The sequence below is a fragment of the Eptesicus fuscus genome, chromosome 18 (assembly GCF_027574615.1).
Source record: "Eptesicus fuscus isolate TK198812 chromosome 18, DD_ASM_mEF_20220401, whole genome shotgun sequence".
NCBI classification, from domain to species: domain Eukaryota; kingdom Metazoa; phylum Chordata; class Mammalia; order Chiroptera; family Vespertilionidae; genus Eptesicus; species Eptesicus fuscus.
The window spans coordinates 31,036,238-31,053,677 of NC_072490.1; the positions used below are offsets into that span (position 1 = coordinate 31,036,238).

The 17,440-nt window shown below is 45.3% G+C and overlaps 2 protein-coding genes across 2 annotated transcripts; both read right to left on the reverse strand.

The window, feature by feature from the left end:
* Positions 1 to 1,895: 1,895 nt before the first annotated feature.
* LOC103299671 (proline-rich protein 23C-like) lies at positions 1,896 to 2,783 on the reverse strand. Its single transcript, XM_054708011.1, has 2 exons — positions 2,361 to 2,783; positions 1,896 to 2,240 (listed from the first exon to the last, which is right to left on the reverse strand). Exons 1-2 carry the CDS (start codon positions 2,781 to 2,783, stop codon positions 1,896 to 1,898), a joined length of 768 nt encoding a protein of 255 aa, XP_054563986.1.
* An 11,451-nt stretch (positions 2,784 to 14,234) lies between these two features.
* LOC103299661 (proline-rich protein 23C-like) lies at positions 14,235 to 15,107 on the reverse strand. The gene is made up of 2 exons (XM_054708012.1): positions 14,685 to 15,107; positions 14,235 to 14,579 (listed from the first exon to the last, which is right to left on the reverse strand). Exons 1-2 carry the CDS (start codon positions 15,105 to 15,107, stop codon positions 14,235 to 14,237), a joined length of 768 nt encoding a protein of 255 aa, XP_054563987.1.
* Positions 15,108 to 17,440: the final 2,333 nt, after the last annotated feature.

A 17,440-nucleotide genomic window follows, 5' to 3' on the forward strand; every position in this document is an offset into this window, starting at 1 on the left:
GTAAAGGCTTTCCATAGCCTCCAGGAAAATCTTAGAGACTTTAGACATAGGCACTAATAAAAGTAAGCAAGTGGTTTATGAGATTGTATTTTAGCTAATTTTTCCCTCACGAATAAATGCCATGGGGCCCCCTCTCCCCCGCCGCTGCCGCTGGTTGCTATCTGTGGGGTGATTGGCGGGGTGATCGGGCCCCTACTCCCACCCGCCTTGGCCTGGAGCTGCCCACTCACTTGCTCCACCATCCCGCTGCCCCGGTCCTGCTCTCCTTGGGGCCCATTGGGGCCAGCAGCACCTCTACTGCTGCTCACTGCCAGCCCCGCATCGCCGAAGCCCGCCATATTCCGCACTGTCCCCTGGTGGTCAGCACATGTCATAGCAAGCGGTTGAACTCCAGGTCAAACAATTGGCATATTAGGCTTTTATTATATAGGATACCTGATTGGATTCCCAGAGATGGGGATATGTGGGATATTCTAAGCTATGGAGCCTAATATTTTGTGGGATTTCAGTCAAGAGACAATTCCCTATATTGATAGTTAATTAAATTCCACTCAGCCAAATAAAAATAGAGTTCACCCCAGAGACATTACAATAAAACTCTAGAACACCAAAGGAAAAGGAACATTTAAAAATATGCTAAAGTTATTAGCAGAATCAAATATAGAAGGAATAACAAACTGACTGGCAGAAGACTTCTTGCTTTCAAAAACAAAACAAAAAAAATGGCAGAACAATGGACTAACATCTTTAGTTAAACATCATGTTAGACTTATTGAATATGCAATAAAACATAAGAGAGTTTACCACACAAAAACATGTTCAGGCTTACAAAACCAAGACAGTTTATCATACATAGAACATAGTAGAAAGAACTATTAAAGGATATTCTTCAGCAAGAAGAAAACTGTGCCTAGACTTTCAGAGTGGAACATAAGACTGAGGAGGCAGAGAAGAATTGGTAAAGTATGTGCTAAATTTAATAGTATTGATGTTTTTAAAAATAAAATCATGTTGCCCTAGCCCCGTGGTCGGCAAACTGCGGCTCGCGAGCCACATGCGGCTCTTTGGCCCCTTGAGTGTGGCTCTTCCACAAAATACCACAGCCTGGGGGGAGTCTATTTTGAAGAAGTGGCGGTAGAAGAAGTTTAAAAAATTTGGCTCTCAAAAGAAATTTCAATCATTGTACTGTTGATATTTGGCTCTGTTGACTAATGAGTTTGCTGAACACTGCCCTAGCCAGTTTTGCTCAGTGGATAGTGTCAACCTGTGGACTGAAAGGTCCCGGGTTCAATTCCAGCTGGGGTCACATGCCCAGATTGCAGGCTCATCCCCAGTAGGGGGCGTGCAGGAGGCAGCCGATCAATGATTTTCTCATCCTTGATGTTTCTCTCTCTCCCTCTCCCTTCCTCTCTGAAATCAATAAAAATATATTTAAGAAATCATGTTGACTTCAGGGCTTGATCAATAATATTTTATTTAATAAAAGCAGGAAGCAAATATGATAAATAAAAATTTAAATGTTAGAAGATTGATTTACATAGGAAAAAGGTCAGGGTAAAATTAAAAAGGTATGAAATAATGTGGACCAGCCGAAATGCAAACATTTTACATCAGTCTATAGGTCAAAACCACCGGATGATCAGGTTTAAAAGTCCCAGTGCATGCTGGAAACATCTGATAAAATCCAACAGTTACCATTATGCTGTTTTGCAGTTTTCCAGAAGAGCATCTGGACACACCAAGAAAGAGAAAACCAATGGTCTAGAATATTCTTTCTCTTCCTAACGTCTTATCTGCTTACTATAGCCAGTCTGCACGGAAGGAATTGCTTGCACATGAAGTGCTCAGTCTCCAGGTTGTAGGATATTTAGTATAACTCTGGAGGGAGGGGCAGTTCATTCCTGGAACAGCCGTCTCCGGGCCTTGGGAGCAGGCCCCAGAGGGCGCCGGGGGCGCACCTGAGGACCTGGACTGGGGGACGGAGGTAGAGGTTGGAGTGGTGAGCTGGGGAAGCGCTCCCAAAGGTGGAAGTCCAGGTTGTAGGAGGGACCAGGCGGGCGTCTCTCTGGACTAGGCGTGGGGGCCCGAGGCCGTGGCGCTCTGATGGGGCCGTGCGGGTGGGTCCCTAACCCCGTTCCAGCGACTGAGCCGGCTGCAGCGACCATCCAAGGAGTCAGGAACCCGGGGGCCGCGTCCTCGTCGTAGGCCTCTTCTGGGACGGCGATCTCTGGGACGGCGATCTCTGGGATGGCGATCTCTGGGACGGCGATCTCTGGGTCGGCGATCTCTGGGTCGGCGATCTCTGGGTCGGCGATCTCTGGGTCGGCGATCTCTGGGACGGCGATCTCTGGGACAAATGCGCAGAAGAATCCCTGCTGGATGGCGACGCCTCCCCCGGGAGCATCCAGGAGAGCGCCGGGTTCCAGGCCGACGGGCGAGTGCGCCCCGGTTCCCGAGCCCAAGAGGGCCTCGGGCACCAGCACGAGGGTGTGCCCTCCCAGACACACTTGCAGGACCGACGTGGGCTCGGGCTCCAGCACCAGGTCGACGCCGTCCAGAGGCAGCTGCAGGGCGCAGCCCGCAGCCAGGACCACCACGGAGGTGAGCGCGTCGGCGGCCCGGGACTCGGCCTCGGCCGGGCCTGGCAGGCTGGGCGCCATTCCGTGTTCAGGGCCCGCGGGCTCCTCAGTTCGGCGGCGCTTGGCGGGGCCGGGTCCTCCGGACTGCGGTTCCCACCAGGGCGCAGCATAGAAGCCGGGGCTGAGGAGGCGTCTGCCTATCATCTGAGCGGCGCTGCGGGCGGCCTGGCAGAGGGCGAGTGTCACTCAGCGACAGGTAGGCGGGTTGGGGGCGGGTTGGGTGAAGGACCGCGCGTTGCGGTGGGGAATCCTCGGAGCTCCTGGGTCTCCTGTCTGGAGGCTCGCAGTCCAGCTGGCGGGGAATCCGCGCCTAGACTTCGAATCTTTGGCTCCTCGTGCTGACCTGTGCGCGTAGGGGGGACCGATGAAGTGGCAATTGAGGCCCCGGGAACCAAAATCTCACTTCTCGCTAAGCCCCACCCCTTCCGAGGCTCCGCCCCCAAGAGATCCAGCCCAGTATCTCTGTCTGTGGTTGGTAGGTCACTATAAGGAAATACTTCTATAGGCCTGTAGGGGGCAGAGTACTTGTCTAGGGAAAAAATGATATGCCAGTAACAACTTGAAACATTGCTTACTTTTGGGACCGATGTTTTTCCGTGATTTCAGGCATTCCAGCAAAAAGACCACTCAACTAGACCACTCACTTCCCAGCATCAAATGGACCCACCCAAATACTCCAAGAAATTTCTTTAATGCTTGTTCTTTAATTTCAGGAATAAATGGAAAATACTGATTTCTCTTTTAAGAGAAGTTTTGTTTAATGCTAAAGTAAAATATTTGTGGCAGATTCTTCCTGAAGGTTAAGGCTGTTATAACAGTATTAATAATATCCGTAAAATTAAAACATTAATATAAACTAATCATTTTATTGAGCACTTATTATACATCCACCTTTTTATTGAGTAATTTAAATAAGAATTTTCTTTAAAAACATGGTTGACATACAAAAATCTGTACAGATTTAATGTATACAACTTGAGTTTGGAAACAAGTATAAATCCCTGAAATCATCACAGTTAATGCCATAAACATATCCAAAGCTTCCCCCTGCCTTCTTTGAAAAAAATTGATCTTTTTCAGTCTTCACAATAGGTGAAACTGAGAATGGTAAAGTAAGTTATTCAAAATTAAATAGCCAGTTTGTGTTAGATGTAGGAATCAAATGCAGACTTATCCGGTTTTAAGTCATGGATTTTTTACTCATACTTATTGTGCATATCTAGGAGTGAATTGCTAATTGGTACTATGTACACCTTTTCAAATTAACAGGTAATGCCTCCCCATTTCCCCCCACCCCCACAAATGTTTTTCATAGTTTACACTCCTGTGCAGAGAGCATATTTCCATACATTCTTGCAAACATCTCTTATTGCCAAACTCTTAAATCTTTTCCACTCTGATGTACTTACATGCTATCCCACTGTGTTTTCATTTTGCATTTCTGATTGTCAGTCAAGGTGGATCATTTTTTATATGCTTATTAGCCATTTTTATATCTTATTCTTTGAAATGTTTCTATCTTCGTTTTGATTTTTTACTTTAAAGAAATTGGATTTTGACTCTTCTTCCAATTTATGCAGCATTGGTACCTTCTTCAAAGACCAACTTAGCACCTTCTCATAAAGGCCACTGCCGACAGTTTTATTCGATATGGCTTTCTTCATTTACTATGTCATCACTATCTTTGTAACCTTCGTAATATTACCTCAATTTGTAAAGAAACAAAATATTGTTTAAAAAGATTAGGTTTCATACATACTTTATACCAATAATTTAGCACATACATGCATAGGAAATGTCTCTATCATAGTTATGAAAACTTTAGCACTTGATTTACTATAATTCTCACACATTTTACACCTGGCATAATTTGTGGTGATTTTAATTTCCCATGGATTCCTCTGCCCCCAAGTCTTGGCCTCTCCTCTTTCCCTTCAACAATTTTGTCTTCCCTTCTACCTCATTGATTCTTATTCTTGACCTTGTCATTACCTCCATGATCACATTTCCAACCATTTTATTCTCCTAATTTTCTAGTTTAGGCCTCTAAATATTTAAGCTCTATCAGACCTTCCATCCCTCTGGACAAACCCATGGATCCTACTACCTTTTCACTAAAACCAACACCATCAGGTTCTCTCTTTGCTCCTCCCATGGAACTTAAATTATCCTCATTATAATAATTATAATCATAAACCATGTTTATACCTTCAGCTCCCTTTCCTGTCTCCTACTTTGCTGGTTGATATATCTGCTACCTTGTGTCTGCACTTATGCAGCTGAATGGGGCTGAAGAAAAACATTCAATCCCAATAACTGGTCTCATTTTATATTCATGATCATTAACCTCAAGCGGGCTCCAAACGCTGCCCAGTGATCTTACTCTTATGCTTTATTCCATCACTCTCTTGTTGTGCTAGGTGAACATTGCATGCTTTCTCCTCTCTCTGCAAATCTCTAATACCTCACCCCTTATGTTCTCCCCTAGATGGTCACCTTGCTTCTTTTCCACTGAGACAATATAAACAATCATAAAAATACTTTTCAAAATTTTTATTATTATATCTCTCCAAGCTCCACTAAGGACTATATATTCTGTCTTCTCTTCTGTTCCTATGGATGAAATGTCTATGCTCCTAGCAAAAGCCACTTCCTCCATTTGTGCACTTGATCTCAGTTCATTTTGCCTCCTCAAGAACATCAGTCTGGCAATTATCCTGTCTCTGTCTAGCATCATCAAAGTTTAGCTACCTGTACTGAATAAATATCTTCAATGTATAATTGAGAGCTAAACTCTTCTTTCTTTTTTTTTAAAAAAATATTTTTATTGATTTCAGAGAGGAAGGGAGAGGGAGAGAGAGAAGAAACATCAATGATGAGAGAGAATCATTGATTGGCTGCCTCTTGCACGCCCCCTACTGGGGATCAAGCCTATAATTCGGGCATGTGCCCCTTCCTGGAATTGAACTCAGGACTCTTCAGTCCACAGGCAGATGCTCTATCCACTGAGGCAAACCAGCTACGTCAAGAGGTAAACGCTTCTTTCTTAAAACAAGTAAAAACTTTCTTGACATGACTTTCTCCTCCAGTTTCTGAATCAATTTTCTCCTTCCTTATACACCAAAACTCGAATTAGTCAACTCTACTTCCACTCTCTTAATTTCTCTCCTCCCACTCTCTCGAACCCATTCCAATCACATTTCTGTCCATGCCAGTCATCTATAAACACTCTCATGAAGGTCACTAATGATCCCCCCACATTATGAAACCTAGTGGTTAATTCTCTTTCTTCTCTTGAGTACCAGCAGCATTTGACACACTCACTCTCTCCTTTAAACACGTTCCCCCTGGCATCTAAGATCTCACACTCTTCCTGGCTGTCTCTAACTTCTCCTTCTCAGTTTCCTGAGCTGTTTGTTCCTCATTCTGAATGCTGGGATATCCTAGGACCATGCTCTTGGCCTTATTTATTTATTTTATCAATACTGGTCTAAGCCGGTATTTTTATACAGGTTCTATATGTCTTAAGTGCCATGTGTAGGTTGGTGGCTCTGTAAAATGAGTCTCACTCCTACTCCTTTGCCATGGACATCCAAATGTACTGTCAGCATGTTCTCCTGGATATCTAAGTTGAACTATCTATAATTTTCACATTTGTAGTTCAGAGTCATTAAATATTACCAATTTTACATATGTCAATCTAATAATGCATAGTCCAAACTTCAGGTCCACATCTCAGCTGCTTATATTTCCCCACTTCTCATCCCTCCACAGGGTTTCCCATCACAATAATTGGCAATTACTTCCTGTTGCTCAGACCAAAAACACTCAAAATTATTCTTGCGTCTTTTTTTCACACATCACATCCATTGCTGGATATCCTGGACCATAGCACTTCATACCATATTCCTGCTGTTACCCTGCTGCCACCTTCATCCTTTCAGTGAATTACGGTAGAAGCCTCCTAAGTGGTCTCCTTGCATCTCTGCTTTGCCTTTTTTTCAGGTAATCTCTACACAATAGCTAGGGTGATTCTGTTAAACCTTAAGTCAGAGCATGTTAATCCTCTGCTAAATACCTACAATTTAACTCAGGGTCTAAGCCAGTATTTTTATACAGGTTCTATATGATCTAGACTCCCTATTTGTATTATGTCAGATTGACTCTCCCCCTTGCTCCTTCTGTTCCAGCTCTCTGGCCTTTATGCTTTCCTAGAGAGGCATACTCACAGATTTTGCAGTTGCTTTTCTTCTACCCATAGAACCGCATGGTTCCTCACTTCTTTCAGCCCATTACTCAAAGGGCTTTGTCTCTGAGGCTTTCCTGAGCACACCATCTAAAATGGTAATCTTTGTAAAAAACACACACATATTTTTATTGATTTCAGAGAGAAAGGGAGAGGGAGAGAGAGAAAAACATTAATAATGAGAGAGAATCATTGATAGGCTGCCTCCTGCAGATCCCCTACTGGGGATGGAGTCTGAAACCTGTGCCCATGCCCTGACTGGAATCCAACCATGACCTCTTGGTTCATAGGTTGACACTCAACCACTGAATTACGCCGCACAGGCAAATCCGGTTACAGGCAGTCCTCAGGTTACGTAGGAGATCCTTTCCTATGGCCCAATGTAACTCGATTTTTGCTGTAAGTTGGAACCCACCTGCATAAGCACCTACATCTCTCACACGGAGCACATACACAGCAGTAATGAAGGGAAACAGTAAAAAAAATTTAAAAGAAAGATAACAATTCCTGACCTTTACTTGTGGTAAATAAATAATAAAAAAACATAAAGCACCTGTGTACATATGTCGAAATGACGGAACTTTTTTTTTAATTTTAATAAATACTGTAAATGGGAGATGGCAATGTAACCACGAATCGACATAAGTTGAGTCCGACATAACCTGAGGACTGCCTGTATTATTATTATACTAGAGGCCTGGTGCATGAAATTTGTGCAGGGTGGGGAGTGTCCCTCAGCTTGGCCTGCGCCCTCTTGCAATCCAGGACCCCTTGGGTAGGGTCTCTAGGCCTGGCAATGATCAGAGCCTATCAAGTCTCCCCCCCCCCCCCCACTCCTCTTGCCGGCAGCTGACCTTGCCCCTGCCACTGCCACAGCTTGCCATCTGTGCGGCACTGCCCTCCCCACCCCTCCACCACTGGTAGCCTCCCTCTGCGGGTGACAGGCGTGGGGTGCGATCACTTGGCTGGCCTGGGCCTCCCCCTGTGGGGCGATCGCTGGCTGGCCCTGCACACCCACCACAGCTTCCCTGGCTGGTGGCCTGGGCCTTCCTCTGGGGGGATATTGCGGGGCGATGGCAGGGCCCCCTGACCAATTGCATCGCACCCACCTTGGCTGGCCTGGCGCCAGTGCATGTCATAGCGTGGTCGTCCGGAAGGTCTTCTGGACAGTCGTTCTGCTGTTCGGTTGTTCAGTAGATTTGCATGTTATGCTTTTATTATTACAGATTTTGCTATTGAGTTCCTTATATATGTTGAATATTGTCCACTTAACAGATCTATATTTTCTCCATTCTGTAGGTTGCCCTTTTATTCTGTTGATTGTTTCCTTTGTTTTAGTTTATTTTTGCTTTTGTTACCTGTGCTTTAGATATCATATTCAAAAAATCATTGCCCAGACCAATGTCAAGAAGCTTTTCCTCTATGTTTTCTTTGAAGAATTTTATTGTTTCAGGCCTTACGTTTAAGTCATTAATCAGTTTTGGGTTGATTTTTGTATATGATGAGATAAGGGTCCAATTTTGTTCTTCTACATGTGGATATCCAGTTTTCCCAAAATAATTTGTTGGAGAGACTTTCCTTTCCCTATTATGTACTCTTGGCACCCTTGTTGGAATCTATTGACCGTAAGTGTGGGGATTTATTTCTGGGCTCTCTATTATGTTTCACTGGTCTATATGCCTGCTTTTATGCCAGTACCATACTGTTTTAATTACTGTAGATTTATAATAAATTTTGAAATAAGAAAGTGAGATGCCTCTAGCTTTGTGTTTGCTAAGATGGCTGTGGCTATTCGGGGTATTTTGTGGTTTCATATGAATTTTAGGATTTTTTCCCTATTTCTTTTGTTTGTTTTCTTTAAAGATTGTCATTGGGATATTGATATGGATGGCATTGAATCTGGAGCTGACTTAGGGTACTATGGAAATTTTAACAACATTAGTTTTTCCAATCCATAAACATGGGGCATCTATTTGTCTTCTATAATTTCTTTCATCAATATTTTATAATATTCAGTGTATAAGTCTTTCACCTCTTTTGTTAAGTTTATTGCTAAGTATTTTTTTTGTTTGTTTCTATCATTTGAATTGTTTTCTTAAACTTTTCCAGGTAGTTTGCTGGTTATGTATAGTAATGACACTGATTTTTGTATTCTGCAACTTTAATGAATTTATTATTGCTAATAATTTTGTTGTGGAGTCTTTAGGGTTTCCTATACATAAATCATATAATCTGCAGATAGACATTTTACTTCTTCCTTTCTGGTTTTGGATGGGGTTAATGGGATCTGAGAGGCTGAATATATAAAACAATGGCCAGACCACATATGACAATAGAAATTCTGACCCACACTTTTGTAGCAACCAGCCCAGAAAGAAAACCATAACCTCTGCAGCAACTGGCCCCAAATGTTCAGGACTTCGTCAGCTTTTCTAATTTTTACCCCCACTTCCAACTCAGGACCAGCTTGAGAAAGCCAAACATGCTAAGCCTAAGACCCAAAGCACACAAACCAAACCAATGACATAGGATGTCCTGCTTCTAGTTAGCCTGCCTCCAGCTTGCCCCAGCCAACAACCTCCAGTCAATCATACCTGAAGCCCTCCCCTTTCTCCACGAAAAAGCTTCCCTACTCCCTTGCCTACCGATAAGTTTGTTAAATGCAAGCCAGTGATAGGGCTGACACCCTTGCTCTAACAAGCTCTGAATAAATAGCCTCTGCTTGTTCTAATGTAAGTGGGCTTTCTTTGTTTTCAGCTTTCCTGGAGGTCCCCGTGTGATATAGTCTGCACTGCCCATCGCCATGGACCTCAGCCTTCAAACAGGTACAGCACCCATGCAGACACCTTTTGCCCTGATACCCTCAGTTTGTGGAGTCTGGGCCAACGTGGTGAGTCAACACCAGGTTTTAATTCTGTTACTGCAGTAGTTTCTTGGCTACTTATTCTCAGTTTGGTATCAGGTTTGTGTGTGTGTGTGTGTGTTTTAAGATTTTGAAATTAATTTTCGGAGAGAGAGAAATATCAATGTGAGAGTGGAACATCGATCTGCCTCCTGTACACCCCGTATCGGGGTTTGAGCCCACAACCCGGGCATGTACTCTGACTTGAAATCAAAATAGCAACTTTTTGGTGCCTGGGACAACCCCCATCAACTGAGCCACACCAGCCAGAGCTGGTACCGGGTTTTGATACTGGTTCCATTTATTTGACATCCTTGGTGGAATCAAGCCATTTTTTTTCTCATCTCCTTTAGCTCTCTGTCATGTTTCCATTTTGCATTTGCTGACTAAAAGTGTTGCTTGTCACAAGAATGAGAAACACAGGGTATATAACACAGTAATAGGTCCTTCGAGCCTGTTGCTCAGGCCAACAGCACAGTCTGGTGAGTTTGCCGCTCTCAGCAGACTGGTAGCCGTTGGGAGAAACTTTGCTGTGGCTTCTCAGTAAAGCCAAGAGGTTCTCCTGTCCTGAAAGTTGGGAATTGACTCAGAAGGTTTTCTCTGGTCTTCCTCCTGCTAGCGGGTGTAGGCTGTCAGTTGTGCATTCAGAGGCGGCCAACCATCATGTTGGGGGCCTAAGACATAAGGTGCACAAGTATCATGTTTTACCCACCTTTGACAGCTCTTATGGGGTAACCTAAGTCTAAATCCTCTCCTCTTCCAGGAAAAATGCCTGCTTCTTATATGTAGTCTTTTTACAATCCCAATCCTTGGGCCTATCTTTTAAAATGACATAACTTCACCAAGGATGATTTGACTTGAACAAAACTGTTCATTTGAAAGGTGCCTTAGAAAAGAAAGGGAATATTTCTCAGGTTCAAATTATATAAGCTCCATATAGGTGGGTCTGAGTTCTGGATTTTAGGGAAACTGAAAGAAGCAAATGGAAAATTCAAATGTGGAGCAGAAAAATGTATTCCCATTCAAAATAGGTCCACAAAAAAAATTTCTTTGCCCCGGAGAAAACCAGTCTTATTTAATGTTGCCAAATAATTAGAGATTTTATGCCAGAGGAAGTTGAATTATTGAGCTAATTGATATAGAACTTAAAAAGAGACATAGGGCTAGGGACATTAATTAATCAGCTCCAACATTTCTCTATTAGAAGTCCCACAGATTGGAGAGGGGTTTAATAGGCCAAGAGATTCTGACTCATTCTTTTTTGAGATTTTAAGAAAAGAGTTAAATCTTCAGATTTAGAAAGCTCACTGAGTTGCAGCAGGAAACTTTTTTACTGCTAAATACATCAGGTTGAAACTGTGGAACATCAAAGTCAAGAAAAATACTAAAGTAAACAGCCTAATCTCCTACAAAGGAATGGCAATACAAATGACAGAAGACTTCTCAACTGTGACAATAAATGTGTAGGGAAAATAATAGAGCAGCCTCTTTAAAGTAGTGAGAGAGTACAGGCATTATTTTAGAATTCCACACCAAGCTAAAATTATACAAGTTTGAAGGTTTAATTGAAATACGTGCAGGCATAGAAAACTAAAATTTATACACAGGCCACAGCTGAAGGAATTTGAAAGAGTATACCTTGATAAGAAAAAAATAAAAAATGAGGACAGAATGAAGGAGTGGAATGCAAGAACAGAAGGTGAGCAAAGACACTGGCAAAGCATGTTGGTAAGTCTAAATAATTATTAGTATTCAACAGAAAAAGCTAGTATCTTGATATTAGTTTTATCACTAATAATTTATTTCATTGTAAAATATGAGGCAAACCTGGAAAAATAATTTTAAAATTAGGAATGGTGGGTATATGGTTGCAATAAACAAAGAAAAAACAAAACAAAAAAGAACCAAGGGTGGAATTAGAATTGTATAAAATAATGTAGAATAACCAAAATGCAAAGGTACTTCTTTAGAAGGCCTATCAGTGTGAATGACCACATGAATAGATTTAAAAAGAAACTACAATAAATCATCTTATACATACAGAAAATTTAGTTTCAAAATTTAACATTTAAAATCCTTAAAGTGATCCTGCAGTTATTGCCTTTCCCCTTCCACATTCTCTTCTGAAATCAGAAGGGCATGCAATTTTTAAAATTCCTGAAGCCCCAAGCTTGGTCTCATTTGCTCTGTTGCCAGCTTTCTGTATGTACCCAAAGACTCAAAGATTGAATGTAGCTACTTTATGTAGACACACAAACAATAAAATGCCAACATTCAGAATAATCTGAGAAAGTGTTTGTAGCCAGCCCCAAATAAACAACACAAAAATCCAAAATTTTTAATGATTAGAAAGACGGAAAACTAACTTCTTATATAGGTTATCTACCAAGCATGTTCAGAAAAGATTAAAATTTATGGTAAAATTTAGAAGCACCTACATTTACACAAGTTATAAGACAGGATGCCCCTATTACTGTTCAATCTGGACTTGAAGTGATATCTAATAAAGGAGACTAAGGATAACATGTAAGAGGCTTGTCAAAAAAGACAATTTCTCGCCCTAACTGGTTTGGCTCAGTGGATAGAGCGTCGGTCTGCGGACTCAAGGGTCCCAGGTTCGATTCTGGTCAAGGGCATGTACCTTGGTTGTGGGCACATCCCCAGTAGGGGGTGTGCAAGAGGCAGCTGATTGATGTTTCTCTCTCATCGATGTTACTCTCTCTCACTCTCCCTTCCTCTCTGTAAAAAATAAATAAAATACATTTTTAAAAAAAGACAATTTCTCACCCTAGCCGGTTTACTCAGAGGTTAGAGCACCAGCCTATGGAGTGAAGGGTCTCAGGTTCAATTCTGGTCAAGGGCAGGTGCCTCGGTTGCAGGCTTGGTCCCAGTCCTGGGCACATGTGGGAGGCAACCAATTGATGTGTATTACATCGATGTTTCTCTCTGTCTCTCCTCCTGCAGGCCCAGTAGCCCCCAACTTCCCTCCTCTGCCAGCCTGGTCAACCTTAACTGCCCTCCCCTGCAAGCTTGATTGCCCCCAACTGCCCTCCCTTGCAGGCCTGGTCCCTCCCAACTGCCCTCCCCTGCTGCCCTGGTTGCCACAACTGCCCTCCCTGCAGGCCTGGTCTTCCCCCCCTCCCCACCCCAACTGCTCTCCCCTGCAGGCCTGGGTCCCCCCAACTAGTCTCCCCTGCAGATTTGGTCTCCCCAACTGCCCTCCTCTGCTGGCAGGGTCACCCCTAACTGCCCTCCCTGCTGTCCTGGTCACCCCTAACTGCCCTCTCCTGCAGTCCTGGGTCCCCCCCCTATTGCCCTTCCCTGCAGGCTTGATCGCCTCCACCTGCCCTCCCCTGCTGGCCTGATTGCCTCCCAACTGCCCTCTCCTGCTGGCCATCTTGTGGCAGCCATCTTGTGTCCACATGGGGGCAGCCATCTTGTGTGTTGGAGTGTTGGTCAATTTGCATATTACTCTTTTATTACATAGGATAGTATTTTCTTTATCAGTCAAGCAAGAGAATCTACCAATAAGCCATTAAAGAAATTAAATAATTTTGCTGGATACCAGATCAATATGAGAATAAATTATTTCCGTATGCCAGTACCAATGTACAAAGTATATCTAGGGTCTTAGAACTATAAAAATAGTCTTTAGAATTACATTTCCAGGACAGGAAAATTATATTAAAATATAAGAAAATAATTGAAAAGGGTTGATACTTTGGGGGAAAAAACCTCTATAAATCCAGCAATATAGTTAAATCACTGGCTTACCTAGTCATTAAAAAGACAGGAGGGTGCACAGTCATTGTTCCCCATTCTGTTTGTTTTGTTCACAACAGACATTTGTCCACATATAGCTATTTGCTAGGTCCTCCGAAAAGGGGCTAGTGCCATGGATATTAGGGCCAAAACCCATTATACAAAAGAAATTTAGTAATTACTCTAATTCGGGAGAAAAGAGGTACAGTGGTAGGTTACTGGGGAAGAGAAGTATTTTTAGAGAAAAGTAGTGGAGCCGAGGTCTGAAGTAAAACTAGGGGGAATGGAACTGCTTAAAGGTGACCTATATAAAGAAAACAACGCAAGTAGCAATCTGGATGTACATTATATTTTAAAAATATTTCTTAAATATTACATTTATTGGGGGGGCATTAATAAATTACATAAGTTTCAAGTGCACAATTATATATAATACATCATCTGTATATAGCATTGCTCACCACCCAAAGTCAAGTATCCTGTATTTCAAGCAGCATTTCTTTGCTGCTTTGTGATCTTTCTTCCAAAAGTTTTAGTCTACCATTGATAGAAAATTCTGCAAAGCAGCCCGCATCAAGAGAGTATATGTCCTTAGTCATTCTTGTAGGTTGTGCAATATACACACAACCGCTATCAGAATACCTTCTCCTGGTCCTCAGCCCCGTGGGGCGGGGATTGTAGTAGTTCATTCCTGGAACAGCCGTCTCCGGGCCTTGGGAGCAGGCCCCAGAGGGCGCCGGGGGCGCACCTGAGGACCTGGACTGGGGGACGGAGGTAGAGGTTGGAGTGGTGAGCTGGGGAAGCGCTCCCAAAGGTGGAAGTCCAGGTTGTAGTAGGGACCAGGCGGGCGTCTCTCTGGACTAGGCGTGGGGGCCCGAGGCCATGGCGCTCTGATGGGGCCGTGCGGGTGGGTCCCTAACCCCGTTCCAGCGACTGAGCCGGCTGCAGCGACCATCCAAGGAGTCAGGAACCCGGGGGCCGCGTCCTCGTCATAGGCCTCTTCTGGGACGGCGATCTCTGGGATGGCGATCTCTGGGACGGCGATCTCTGGGTCGGCGAACTCGGGGACGGCGATCTCTGGGTCGGCGATATCGGGGACGGCGATCTCTGGGAACGCGATCTCTGGGACAAATGCGCAGAAGAATCCCTGCTGGATGGCGACGCCTCCCCCGGGAGCATCCAGGAGAGCGCCGGGTTCCAGGCCGACGGGCGAGTGCGCCCCGGTTCCCGAGCCCAAGAGGGCCTCGGGCACCAGCACGAGGGTGTGCCCTCCCAGACACACTTGCAGGACCGACGTGGGCTCGGGCTCCAGCACCAGGTCGACGTCGTCCAGAGGCAGCTGCAGGGCGCAGCCCGCAGCCAGGACCACCACGGAGGTGAGCGCGTCGGCGGCCCGGGACTCGGCCTCGGCCGGGCCTGGCAGGCTGGGCGCCATTCCGTGTTCAGGGCCCGCGGGCTCCTCAATTCGGCGGCGCTTGGCGGGGCCGGGTCCTCCGGATTGCGGTTCCCACCAGGGCGCAGCATAGAAGCTGGGGCTGAGGAGGCGTCTGCCTATCATCCGAGCGGCGCTGCGGGCGGTGCTCCTGGGGCCTGGCAGAGGGCGAGTGTCCCCCAGCGACGGCGGCGGCGACAGGTGAAGCGGGCTGCGGGCCGGGTGGGTGAAGAGCCGCGCGTCGCGGGGCAAGTCCGCGGGGCAAGTCCTTGGAGCTCCTGGGCGTCCTCCCAACAGGCCGGCAGTCTGGTTTGTGGGAACCTGCGCCTAGGCTTCGAGTCTTTATAATCCCACGCTGACCCACGCGTGCGTGCCCTTAGACGCCCGGAACCTGCGTCTCACCGCTTCTGGCTAAGCCCCGCCCCTTCCGAGGCTCCGCCCCGCGGAGATGGGGGCAACTTTGCCGCCCAATATGGGCGGCTGTAGTTGATAAGTCACAGTAAGGAGGCCCCATTGGGCCGAACGCCCATGATGCTCTGGGCTTGATTTCCAGTGTAGTTCCTGTTGTTTTTTGAATTGACCTCGGATGCGGAGGACAGGATAACCCGAACGCGGACTGGGTTCCTAGTCTCACCAACAGAATGCTGTGCCAGGATACCGACACGGAAGACCGTCTTCCCCCGAGCCCCTTCCCCTGGTGACCTGAGCTTTTCTCTTTTGGGGTGGGGTGAATTTTGGGGTTACATCATTGTTTTCTGTTTGCCTAAGTTGTGAATTACTATCCGATCCTTTCAGTCGTGTTAGAATGGAGTGTGTTAATAGCAGCCTCCGTACGATCCACTTACGACTGTATATATATATGTATCTTTATATCAGTGTAGCACTATCGTAATTTTTATGCTACCATAAACTGAAGGGTTTGACCTAAACTACAGCAGCGAAGTGTATCTGTTTTGAGCCCAATTTACAGATAAAAATACCATGCAGAAGGATTATGTCCCGGAGCCCGGAACTCTTGTGCGTGGTGTGCGAGGTGTACGGTGGCTGCAAAAGCGAAGGTGTGGCTCAGCGTGTTAATAGGAGTAACCGCCCAACGCTGGTTTTGTAATATGTAATACTTTCATATGGTGACAGAGGACAAGGAAATATTGCCTTCGACCCCTGTCTCCTAACCACATGATTGCTCATTTTGTCCATTTTTGCAAAATAGCATACTAAAGAGTCACATTTTTAGGGCTGCATAGTATTCCTGTATTCGGAATTATATTTAAATCAGGGCTCTCTTGATGGGCATTTGAGCTAGTGGTCTGTGACTTGGAAGCAATGGCATTCCTTGGGAAATCTGTGGGAAATGCAGATTCTTTGCCCCACCCCAGGACCGGAGCGTGCAGCCCGGAGCGTGCAGCCCAGGAATTCTCTGTAAGCACCTCCAAAAAGTTGTTTTGCACTAAAGTTAAAATGAACTTGTTTTCATTTGGCCGTGGAGGGCTTCAGGCTCCAGGGGTGGTTTATGCTGGTTAATGATGGAGTCATAAGGGAACTCAAACTTCCTGGGCTGCGTTCGGGGATTTTGCCAGCACTAACTGGCCTGCATCTGCCCTTACGGCTGGATTTCCGGTCTTCCTGTCTGTGTGGGCGGAAATTCCCCGGAAGTGGCACGACCCTGTGATGGTCCCCGCTGGGCACATGTGCCTGCGGTTGGAACCTACACCCGGGCTCCCAGGCGGTGGGAACAGCTGCTGTGTTTCCGGTGTCTGGGTAGAGGGCTCGGTGGTGGGAGGAGCTTGTAGGAAAGAATTGCTTTGGCCCTGGAGAATTCTGTCTTCGATCCGTGAACGTTCCACATTCGATGAATAATGCGGGCAACATTCAGCAGGGGGAGGGTGAAGGTGCCATGTGTAGGGGACAGATGGACGAGTTCAGAGCTGGCCAGGACTCCAGGAGGAGCCCTAGGCCCCTGGCCTGGCCAGGAGTGGGGTTCGGAACCCAGTGGCGCCGCCTCGTGTCTGCTGCTACTCTGACCTCAGCCCGTCACCTGTGAGCTCCTCATTGCCCTGTGCCCTGTGAATCCTCACTGTGAACTCCCTGTCTGCTGAGCCAAACCAGCTAGGGCTGGACTTACCTTTGTGGGAAGGTTTTAAATTGCTAGTTCAATTTTAAAAAAATATTGTAGGTCTATTCAGACATTCTATTTCTTCTTAAGTCAGTTTTGGTAATTTGTGTTTTTATAGGAATGTGTCCATTTTTTATTTTATAATCCTCACACGAGAATATATTTTTATTGACTTTAGAGAAAGAGGGAGAGGGGGAGAGAGGAGAGAGAGAGAGAGAGAGAGAGAGAGAGAGAGAGAGATATTGAGAAAGATATTTATGTGAGAGAGAAACGTTGATATACCCTGTCCGGAGATCAAACCTGCAACCTAGGTATGAACTGAATCCACCACCTTTTTGACCCACAG

What these genes read in the sequence shown, in the direction of transcription:
- LOC103299671 (XM_054708011.1), bottom strand. Translation starts at nt 2,783, where the DNA reads ATGATAGGCAGACGCCTCCTCAGCCCCGGCTTCTATGCTGCGCCCTGG. An exon ending in TCCAGCAGGGATTCTTCTGC is followed by an intron (nt 2,241 to 2,360) that starts GCATTTGTCCCA and finishes GCCATCCCAGAG; the next exon opens with ATCGCCGTCCCAGAGATCGC.
- LOC103299661 (XM_054708012.1), bottom strand. Translation starts at nt 15,107, where the DNA reads ATGATAGGCAGACGCCTCCTCAGCCCCAGCTTCTATGCTGCGCCCTGG. An exon ending in TCCAGCAGGGATTCTTCTGC is followed by an intron (nt 14,580 to 14,684) that starts GCATTTGTCCCA and finishes GCCGTCCCAGAG; the next exon opens with ATCGCCATCCCAGAGATCGC.